This window comes from Emydura macquarii, unplaced genomic scaffold (genome assembly GCF_026122565.2).
Source record: "Emydura macquarii macquarii isolate MOO-44397 ecotype Brisbane River unplaced genomic scaffold, CSIRO-AGI_Emac_v2 contig_2676, whole genome shotgun sequence".
NCBI classification, from domain to species: domain Eukaryota; kingdom Metazoa; phylum Chordata; order Testudines; family Chelidae; genus Emydura; species Emydura macquarii.
Window position 1 is genome coordinate 32,016,350 of NW_027132813.1, and position 12,008 is coordinate 32,028,357.

Genomic DNA, 12,008 nt, shown 5'->3' on the forward strand with positions numbered 1-12,008 from the left:
TCACAGCCAGTTTCTTCTGACCATATACATATACCTCTCCTTAGTTCTGTGTGGTGTTTTCTATGGGATCTTTCCTGTTCCACTTAGAAGGCCAGGCTCAAGCTATGCTATCCTGGGTGCATGCTTCACTAACCCAACAAGTACATTCCTACATCTCCTAAAGTTATATCCCCAAATACTCGAGCACTAGGGACATATTTGCTTTCATAACTAAACATTAGAAACAGATTTCTAAGTAACCAGGAATGTGTACACTGGCCCTCAAGGATGAGGTTTAGTTGTTTAGAGCCATGAATACAAGCATTGATTTAGACATTTTGGTGGCAACACTGTGATCTGCAGCTGTAATACAAGTAATGGAATACTCCTTTCTTATTCCTTAGACCCAGCAAACATATCTGAGGCACTTTCAGGTATTACATTGAATTGTCACAAATTCAACATAAAACGATCTCCCATCAGCACTTTTATCAGTCTCTTGATAGGACAGGTTTTATTATAGCCCTATGCCCCAGGTGTGTTTCATGTGTTGGTTCAAGGTCTGCAGCCTCCATTCATTTGTGGTTCTCATGGTGAAGATATCAAGATAAGTCTCAGTGCAAGAATATTTTATTTGTGTAATGCCAAGTGTAACTTTCAGTAAAACAAATCAACAATTTAATTGCTTTAGCTCTTCAAATTCATATTGAATTGAATAAAATCTTGTATTTTAACTGCTTTGTTAAGTGAACAATTAAGACAGGCTTAGTCATGGATGAAAATGTATGCAAAATGTATTCCTCTTTAGATGCAGTACACAAAAAATGAATTCTATTTTGTTATTGCTTTGCTTTACTTGATTTTATTATGATTTAGAATCTTGAAAAATAAGTCGGTCCTCAAATAAATCTTTGTTGAACCATTCTAGCAGTGAAACTCAAAGTTATTATTAAATCATGTTTGTAAGTTCGTAAAAACAGTCAATCACTTATCTTTATAGCCATCTGCATTATCCTGTCAGTTCACACACAGGATGTACTGTACTTTGTGGAGCAGAGGCATTCATTTTTAGAGAACACAATACTATACAATGTGTGGCCTGATGCTCTGGTTAAAGCCAGCCTACTCTTTACAAGAGTTGACTATAACAGGTACCTTATAGCAAGATCAAACAAACAAACAAACAAAAGTACTTTATTCTCTCAAATAAATAAGAGAAATTAAAACCTTAGGAAGCTTAAAGTGTTGATAAATTATTGCAGATCCATTTATTTTGAGTGATTGATGCTGGGAAAGATGATAATTTAGAAGAACTTTTCTGCACCATGTTTGTTCAATGTATTGTGAAAATAGCAAACGGGAAAGGTTTGGTACTTCTTATCTGGAACAAAATACTGTACTAAGGGCCAGAGTCTGCCACTTTTACTCATGCTGAGTAGTACCTTACTCCAGGACTAGTCCTATTAATTTCAGTGTTGTGGAGGAAAAACAATGTGTTTATGTAATAAAAGACTGTATCATAATGCATATTAATGCAAGAGCAGAATTAATGTTGCACAGACAACGTAAATTCTGGCATTTCCTAACTTTTTAGTCCTTGACTTTGCAACTCAATAACATTCTGTTAATGTAGTTTGTATGCTATTTAATTTAAGGTTTCTCTGACTCCTTCAAACATTCCAAGCTATTATTATCCATTCTTGTTATTGTTTTTTATTGTGTACAGTACTTGAGTGCTTGCAATGAGTACTCTTATTAATTCTGTAAAAACATCGTTATAATGAATGATATAATTAAAATAGGTAAAACTGAGCACTCATTTTAATAATAAGGAAACAAGGAAAACAACAGAAAGCCACTGGCCATCACCTACAGCCCCCAGCTTAAAACCTCTCCAACACATCATTAAGGATCTACAACCTATCCTGGAAGATGATCCCTCGCTCTCACAAACCCTGGGAGGCAGGCCAGTCCTCGCTTACAGACAGCCCCCCAACCTGAAGCAAATACTCACCAGCAACTGCACACCATACAATAGAAACACTAAACCAGGAACGTATCCTTGCAACAAACCCCTTTGCCAACTCTGCCCGCATATCTACTCAAGTGACACCATTACAGGTCCTAACCACATCAGCCACACCATCAGGAGCTCGTTCACCTGCACATCTACTAATGTGATATACGCCATCATGTGCCAACAATGCCCCTCTGCCATGTAGACTGTCTCTATGCAAAAGAATAAATGGACATAAATCACATATCAGGAATGGTAACATTCAAAAACCAGTCGGAGAGCACTTCAATCTCCCTGGACACTCAGTAACAAACTTAAAAGTTGCCATACTTCAACAAAAAAACTTCAAAAACAAACTCCAGCGCAAAAACTGGAACTCATATGCAAACTTGATGCTATCAGAGTAGGTCTGAATAGAGACAGAGAGTGGCTAGCTCACTACAAAAAATAATGTTCCCTCTTTTGACATTCACACCTTCTCATCAACTGTTGTGAATGGCCTCATCCACCCTGATTGAATTTACCTCGTTAACAGTTGCCCTCCTCTCTGTGATGTAACTCACCCATCTTTGCATGTGTATATATACTACCAAACTGAAGTTTCCACTTCATGCATCCCACAAAGTGGGTTTCTGCCCACGAAAGCTTATGCCCAAATAAATGTGTTTGTCTTTAAGGTGCCACAGGACTCTCGCTGTTTTGCTAAAAACAGACTAACACAGCTACCCCTCTACAACTCATTTTAATAATGCACCCTTAATGAGCCTGCTTCAGCCAAAATTTTGTTTGAGTCCAAATTTAATTGTATGTAATATTCTACAATATATTTTGAAACACTGACAATTTTATGTACTATTTAAATAGTTTTATCTTGCTTTTAAAGAGAAAAGGGGAAACAACTGAGGGAGATAATAATGTATTTGGAAACCATTTATCAGGAATAATTTTCTCATTGAAAAGCTGAGCTTTATAAGCCACTTAAATAGAAAGCATGACACAAGAGCAAATGCCACCCATGGAGTTTATTTTATTCTAACCCACTTGTACTACTTTTATTTTCAGGAAGGCCTGGCTGAGTAAAGTTGGAAGTCCCAGTTCTCGCATAGACCGAACCAACTTTTGTAACGAGAAGGAGATCTCCAAGCTTGATTTCTCAGGATTTAGCACTAGATACTAATAGAGGAAGAAACCTTTAAGCACAAAATTATAATGCTTCAGCTGCATAGTAATTTCTGTGCCTCCATAAAATAGCATGACAGCACCTTTTTGATGTCTGCTGCATCTTAAAGTATAAAAATATCCCATTTACATAATGTCAGACTGTCAGTTACTGTATTAGAAATTTCACAATGTAAATCTTTACCAAAAAATGCCAATTTATATATCATTTACTTTAAGCATTGTAGTAAAAAAAATAAAAATACACAACTGCAAAATCAGCAAATATTAGTGCACAATGAAATTCGTTAGACATGACCACAGAACCTAGTCTTTGCTCAATAAAATATTTGATTTATATATATTAAAAAAACAAACAAAAAGCAACTTAAATTTCACTGTTTGTGATCTAATTAAAAATGTTTAAATAATTTTAAGTAATCTTTAAACAGCATCACAGCAACATTCACTAGTATATCCTAAATGTAAAGTTGTCTTGTATTATTTGTAATAATTAATGCTGTAGAAAGTGTTCTAAAATAAATGTATTTTGGCTTATAAAATGTATCCAGTCAAGTCTGATTTAAGAAACTTTCCATAATGATGTCAGGGTAGCTCAGGATATGGGATATAGAGATATATAGCCTTTTATAGGTCTTTTGTCCAGCCCCTGCCAGGATCAATACTGACTAAGTTACTTCCAGCTGTTTTCTCTACAGTTACCTATATGATATGAGTTGATGGCTTTAGTCTCATAGCTATTGACCAGGCCTTTGCATCACAAAAATCACCACTAAGATGATCACTTAAGACCTCATCCTGCACAGACTTACCCAGATGTCATATTGGGCACCAGTAGTCCCATTGAATGCTTAAATGCTTAAAGTTAAGCACTCGGATAAGTCTTTGTAGGACCGGGGTCTAATTCCCATCTTTTTTGGTATTTAAGGCAAAGAGGCCAAATACATCAGTACAGAGGCTGAATTCTCCTCAATCTTAGATATGGTCTCTCCAAATCAGGAGTAAGTTATATTGGCAGGCTTTGTGTGGAAGCTTACAATACCACATCCACTGGCTGATCCATACATGACCTAGAGATATATAGTCAGTCGTGAGGGCATTGATACAGCACCATCTTCAAGCATTAAATTATTATTTTTTATTTAAGAAAAGAATGTTTCATAACACAGCATACTTGAGATTGTCTGTCACGTGCACGACAAGATGTGTATAGAAATTTGTAGTCCTGCTGACAACCAGATTTATTTTCACTGGGTCTTTTGTACATAAAGCACTGAAGATTTCATTCTAGTGTTGCAAGAGTTATTTATAGATTATTATAGTTCAAACTACACACGGCTTTTGTGATTATCCACAAGCACTCTTTGTTGAAGTCCTCATGAATAACCCTTGTTCAACTCAAATTGTAAATGGCAAAGACCAAGTGTAATATCAGTTCAATAGTTGATACATCCTCTGTCTGATTAGCATATCTTGCATTTCCAACGCCTAAAAAATGTACAACTTCTATGAAAATACCTGCTAATGTGTTTCACCACACAGGCCAAAACATTTTCAGCTGGATTGCTTTATTATTGTGTTGAGCAAAGGTTATGGAGAGAAGGTCAGAAAGCAGAAGGGACAGTAGATACATGTGGAAATGAGCCATACTTGAAATTAAATCACATCCATGTTGGCAGACATCTGTGCTCCTAAGGAGTATTGAAATGCACTGCTAATACCAGTTCAAACAGTATTTCACACTGAAGATCTTATTTTTGAGTATTTCTAGAAAATTGTCACGGTGTTCTGTAGATTTAGAGGGAAGGAGCATTTCACCTGCAGCTCATTAATACAAAATATTTACTGTTTAGCATCTCCAAATCAGCTCTAAACCAAATTTTAATACACACCATCTGTTACTAAGGGGCCAGATTTACTGTTATTGTGCATGCCTGATTTGTGTGTGCAAACACCAGTATGCAACTCAAATCAGGTATTTGGGCATGCATGTAGCCAGGTAAGTGTGTAACTGGTAAAAGTGCATGAGTAAATATTTGATTTGCACATGCACACTGATACTGACACATATACAGTAGGCAAGGACAAACACAGACCTGCAACTTTGGAAATCTGGCCAAAGAGATCAGAGGTAACAAACTCACGTCAGACGTCCCTGGGAAATGCTGCATACAAAAATGGACATTAGTGCTGCTTGGATGCAGGAAGAGGAACAGGTTGACGGTTATGTGCTGCAGTTAAACATGAAAAGAATGGATGATATGGAAAATAGGGGTGTAACTTTTGCTCTTAGGGGACTCTGAAAAGCTTGGAGAAAAGGGCTGCCATTTCGTTTTTTAATCGGGTGGTTGACATTTTCCATGATAGCTACCCAAAGACTGTTAAAATAACTACTGTTCCCTGACCTCTATCTTTCATAACTGAGCAGTTTAAGTCATGAGCCTGTAGTTAAAACAGGTCAAGGCTTAACAATGAGCCTGAGGCAAGGCAGAAAGGTGTTGGCAATTTCTGCCTACTAGCTCTCTGCAAAGTTTGGCTGGATGAAGAGCCCATTCAAGGGGCTGGAAAAGCCTGGACAAGAGACCTCCACATTTTGGTGGATCTTGGCCCTGATTAGCACACCATGATGCTAACAAAATATTTGTAAAAAGTAACCCCAATTAATATAGTTCACAACTCTCACAGTCCCTGTCATCCTTACTTATCCTGCCCTCTGGGAAAGACGAAAAAACACTGCTACTGTAACAATTACAGGTTAATGGATTACTTTCTGTAGTAATGTATGCAGCCAAACTGAGTGGAATGGGTCACACAAACCCTGTTATTCTACATCAGTTAACCAACATTTAGGTAACTGGAGTGTGGTCATTGCCCCTATAGTTCATATAAAGCTCTTAATTATTGAATCCCTGAAGTGTCTGAAGATTTCAGATGTCCTCCAAAACCTTCAGATATATGCAGCTATACTGTGTGTATGACACCAGAGAAAGCTTGCACAGCATTAATCAAAGGGTTTTACTGAAAACAGCAGGGAGCTTGAGAACCAAAGAAACCAACGACAGCGAAAACCTCAGAAAATCAAGGACACTGCTAATTAGTGAATCAAATGCTAAACAGAGGTCTTTTGTTATTTATGACTTGCATGGACCTAGGATCACACTCAGGTAAAAATGATAAATGCTCTTTGTTACCCAGTTTGATAAAGATACTATATGTAGCAACAAGAAATATTACATAATTCGGGCTAGATCCTTAGCTGATGTGAGTATAGTTACATTAAAGTCAATAGAGCTACATCTGTTTACACCAGATGAAGATCTGGACCATCTAACTTTAATGTGAACCCTACCAAAGAATGATTTTTCTAAAATTCTCTGTCTTTGTTTACGTGCCTGATTATAAAAGATGGGTGGGGTTTAGAACACAAGAAGGAACGAGGATTTTTCTCACTTCCAGAGTATATAACTCATTCTTTTTTTTTTTTTTGAGTCATATGTACGCATACGCATTCAATGTTCTGGTGTATGCCGCTCACCATGTATCAGGGTCAGAAAGGTTAGTCTGAGAGGTTCTAATGTTTACAATTTGAAAGGATCTGCTGTACCTCGGGTGTGGTACAAACAATTAGATGGGCAGGTAGATTAGGGGTAAGATTGTCAGAAGTGTTCAGTATTCGGGCCTAACTCTGCTCCCATTGACTTCAGTAGCAAATTTACCTTTGACTTCAGTGGGACCAGTTAGGCCAACACTGAGTGGTTTTGAAAATCCCACTGAAGGCAGGAGGTATGACCTCCTTCGGAGATTGACGGCGAGGAAGAGCCAAACCCCTTCTGGGGGGCGGAGACCAGAAGTACAACCCCATCTGACTGGAAGCAGAAAGGCAGGGCAGGAAGTATAAAAGGCAGGCCTTCCTACTCAGTGAGAGGAAGGCGGCCGAGAAAGAAAGACATCTCTCCCTTGGTGCTGGACCAGACTGTTACCTGGAGGAGAGGCTGCCAGAGCTGCCAACTGCCTGGGGCTTGAGGACCTGCTGGAGTTACCCGAGCCCAGTGAGCTGGAGTACATCCCTGGACCTTGCGATCTGGAGGAGCTACCCAAGCTGCAAGCCAAAGGAGACCCCTGCGACCTAGAGGAGCTGCCCTCTGTGGATGGCTCCAAAGAGTTCCCAGACCTGCCATCAAGCAACGAGGCTAAAGGATTCTGGAACTTCCCTCGGGCAGAGTATCCTGAGGAAATGGGTAGTGACTCGGGGGACAAGGTACTCTAGGGAAAGAGGGGAAGGAAGGAGCCCAGGGGCGCCAGACACCCGTCTGGCTGCATTATGGCCTGTAGCCAGGTCAGCACATTTTGGCTGGAGCCCTGCTGACCCAGTGACGGTACAACGCATCACTGCCAGGGCCCTGGGCTGGGATGCAGTGGAGTTGGGTGGGCCTGCGTCCCCCTTAATCCCTTCCTACCCCGACCTAGGGGTGATTGCCTGGTAAGGGCCAGAGCCTGTTCCCCATTGCCTGCCCCAGGACTGGGGCCCTGAGCTTTGTGCTCGCCCTACAGAGGGCTAGAGACTGTTCCCACTAGCTTGGCCTGCCCTGCCTAAGGGCCATGGCCTTGAACTGTGTACTTGCCCTACGGAGGGCTGGAGACTTCCCCCTTTTGTTAGAACTCTCCACAGGGCTCAGGCACTGGGAGGTGTGGCCTCCCTCAGAGACTGACTGTGAGGGAGGGCCGCCGGCCTCACCCACACAAGGGGACTGGAAACTGCATTTTAAGGGCTTCACTATCGTTACTCGATTTTACAAGTTCAGATACTGCAGAGATGGGCAGCAATATAAAACACAGATTAGATTAAATACATAGAGTGCAAAAGCCAACACCAGTTTTCCTCACTATTACATTCACTCATATAAAAAAGTTATAAAGCCTGATTTTTAGAGCTTCTGAGCACCCAAAAACTCAATCACTCATCATGTGAGCCAGGGGTTCCCAGTAGCTTTGAAAATCTAGAAAGTGGAAATTGGCTGAGTATATATTGCTTAGAAAAATCTCAGTACCCTAAAAATGGGTACTATCTAAATGGTGTTAGAACTACTTTAAAGTCCGTCCTCCCTATTTACAGCAGTTCTCTGAACAATGTTAATTTTCTTCACATAATTCTGTCTCAAACTCTATGCACCATGAAATTCTATATATGCAGAGAGATTTTTGTATGCACAATTTAGCTCAAGGAATATTCTCATCACTAAAGTATAAACTCTTGAAAAGAGGGGGTGACAAATGGAAATGCCGACCAAACATGTTAGACATAGATGTGCAAATGGCATTATTAATACTTCCAATACAGAGAGAATGTTGACAGCATTAGGGAATAACAAACATCACTAAGCTCTGGACACAAAATGGGAAAGCATTTTAATACATGAACGATTAAATAATCTTCTATTATGCTGATTATTGTCGATCCTTATTGTTATCAGAGATAATATGATTATGTTCCACCTAGTCAGTCTTCAACCATGTTACATAGGAAAAAATGATAGTATTCATTGCCATACTTTCTCTTATTTGACACCAATCTGTCACTTGTTGTTTTCCTGATGTCCTTTGGAGCTGCCTTTCCCAGCATCTTTATTCTTAGAAAACTGTATGCATGTTTACTGGCAGAATCTTCTCACTAGACAGAGAGAACCAGATTAGTCAAGACAGCTTACTGATTAATACATACATAGCTGCACACTACTACCAGCTCAAAAGTACTGAGGATACTAATTTGAGAGGGCCATTGGCGTGTATAGAAAGAAAAGTGGGAAAAGATCTAAAGGCACCATAATTCAAAAACCATTGCATACTGTACAGAATAGCAATACTGTACTTAGCATTTCTCTAGCATTGTGTATGTTACTACACAAACATTATTAACTAATTAATTCTCATCACAGACTTGTATGTTAGCTATCTAACACTAGCATTTACATACATGCTAGTCATACATGCAGTAGAACCTCACAGGTACAAACACTTCGGAAATGGAAGTTGTTTGTAACTCTGATAAAAACGTTATGATTGTTCTTTCTGAACATTGACTGCGTACAACTTTGAAACTTCACTATGCAGAAGATAAAAGCTATTTTTAACCATCTTAGTTTAAATGAAACAAGCACAGAAAGTTTCCTTACCTTGTCAAATCTTTTTTTTTTAAACTTTCCCTTTATTTTTTTAGTAGTTTATGTTTAATACAGTACCATGGTGCTGGAACTAGAGGTGCTGCTGTACACTCTGGCTTGAAGTGGTTTCCATTATATACAGGGTTTACAGTTTGGTTCAATGACTGTCAGCACCCCCACTATAAAAATTGTTCCAGCACCCCTGCACAGTACTGTACTGTATTTGCTTTTTGTGTGTGTATTTGCTTGTTGTGTTTGTGTCTGCTGAGGCCTGATTGTGTACTTCTGGTTCCAAATGAGGCATGTGGTTGACCTGTCAGTTCATACTTCTGGTGTTTGTAACTCTGAGGTTCTACTGTGGTTCTATTATTCCCATCTCAGAATTAGAATATATTGCACAGAGAGAGACCTCCTTTTGCATCAGTTCATTCAATATTAATCATGACCCAAACATAATTGAATAAGGCTTCCCATGCAATGTCATGGTAGAAGAAAGCACATTTTTGGCTAAAATATTTGTTCTCAAAGGATGATGAGAGAGCTGGTTTTCTAGACCATGAGATCTTGCTAGTATTTAAAATCATGTAAATATAAAAGCCTGGTAAGAATGAACTCCTGGGTACTTAAGAACATGTTAGTGATCTGCTTCCACAATTAGGGAGACTGCTTCTACTACCAATATTTTATATCTAACCTAGTACCTTGTATTCCAAAACACTTAAACTACATATCAGCTCTGAAATGCAGCCACCTCTGGAATGGAGCAAAGCAGCCATCTGATATGCCTGCCATGAAAATTTTTTTATAGAGTAGGTTTTTGCCCCAGTGTCCTTGGCCACAATTTCCTCACAATACACAACATTTATGAAGGAGAATGGAAATGTTGTCCAATAACACTGGGGCAAACACCTACTCTTTAAAAAGCACAATGGGATCTTCCATGACTGTGCAAACCAAATAGGCTCTTGGTTTTCAGGTATCAGCTGAAAAACTCCCATGTGTAAACTGTATGGATCCACTGAAGGATGGAGGCCTTGTTGACATTTCCATCTGTGTTTGGTGAGAAGAATGCAATAATTTCTCTTAGATGTGTACCTTGCCACAATTACTGATGTCTTTTTGACACCTGATTGGATGAATGTACTTACTTGGAAGTAGAACTGGCCAGGGAACAACAATTCTATTTTATGACGACTTAAGTTTCTACATTGGTTTTTGTTCCACTTTAGAATGAAAATAAAACATTTTGAATATTTTCATGAAACAGAATTGTGTCAACGTGTCCATTTTTGGATGGAAAAGATCAGGTTTTTTATTCCTCTCTCTCTCTCTCTCTCTCTCTCATCAGATGTGATAAGATATTCTTCCCTGTGCCTCAGAAACCTTCCCATTAAAGGCTCTGCTGAAATCAATACATCTCCACAAAATGTTTCAGCTTTGCCAAAACAGCATATTTTGATAAAAATATATTTAGTTAAAATGTTCCAACCAACTGCACTCAGAAGCTTCTGTGGCTCGTAGTAGCCTGTAAGCTTAGCAGAGTTGACCACAGAGTATGTTACACCAATGCTCAATAGACTTTTCTACTTGCTTTCAGGGATAATTCAAGGTGTCAGTATTAAGCTCTAGCTATCTAAGAAACTGCCTCTACACCTGTGACATTGGCAGTGACAATGGGTGATATGCTCTTACTAACATTCAATACTTCAGGACCATTTTCAGTGGAAGGCCCTCAGATGCTGGAATCAGCCCCTTCCTTCCTTGTTCCCACAGAGCTGGAGTGTGTTAACCTTTAGGGCATGGTGCAAAGCCCAGCTTTTTATTCAGGATTTTACCTGTGGGATGAGAGACGGAGTTAGATGTATTCCATTATCTGTTATGGGGCGAGTTTGTATTACGCAATATTAAACTATGTTCATTATCAGAGCAATTTCAGATTACTATGATTATTACTCTCCACACATGCTCAAGACATTATTTTTAAACCTGAAAATAAATATAGAAACACTTGGGTTTAAAAAAAAAAAAAAAAGGAAACTAAGCATTTAAAAATTCTCTGCTCTACTGTGTGTTTTCCTTTCCTTTCCTTTATTGACCAGCTGTGCACACATGTGGTGCACACTTAACCTGGCTGCACTGGCAAGTGTACAAACGTCATATAAATAGAGCATAATGGCAACCAGTAAGTGAAGAGCACGACTGCAACAGCTGCTGACCAGTGGAGCTGCTAGGGAGGTTGGAAGCAGAAGACTTATTACAGGGGCTTGACTAACCTTTCTGTTTGTCCTTTCTAACTTTTCTTTCTTGTTACCAGGGTGAAGAGGATAAAATGTGTGCGTGACTCATGAACAGAAGTAAATCAGGTAGGGAATAGAGTACACTACCGACTAGAAACTGAAGGCTACATTCCACCCTGCTGCACTGAAGTCAGTGGGGTTGCACAGGTATAAATGACAGCAGAATTTTCTCCACTATATTTAACCTGATGGTATTTGTGCAGCTGTAATACAAGGATTAATTGGCCTTTGTGTCAAGCACTGAAATAGTTCTTAGCATTAGGATCAGATTTTAGAACAATCTGAAATGTTCAAAGCTCCTGGCCTCCCTTTACACGTGGTGGCCCAACCTGCAAGCAGCCCCTGCATCTGCATAGGGCCCCGATGACTTCAAGTTCC

General features: G+C 39.3%; 1 protein-coding gene across 4 annotated transcripts in view; it reads left to right on the plus strand.

Annotated features, from left to right (window-relative positions):
• ACYP2 (acylphosphatase 2) overlaps positions 1–3,704 on the plus strand; it is a 134,733-nt gene extending 131,029 nt beyond the window's left edge. For all 4 annotated transcript variants that reach the window (XM_067565147.1, XM_067565145.1, XM_067565146.1 and 1 more), the window contains exon 4: positions 3,059–3,704. In XM_067565147.1, coding sequence (XP_067421248.1) covers positions 3,059–3,173 — 115 coding nt within the window. In that variant the 3' untranslated portion in view covers positions 3,174–3,704. The remainder of the gene's footprint in view (positions 1–3,058) is intronic.
• The last annotated feature ends 8,304 nt before the right edge of the window (positions 3,705–12,008 follow it).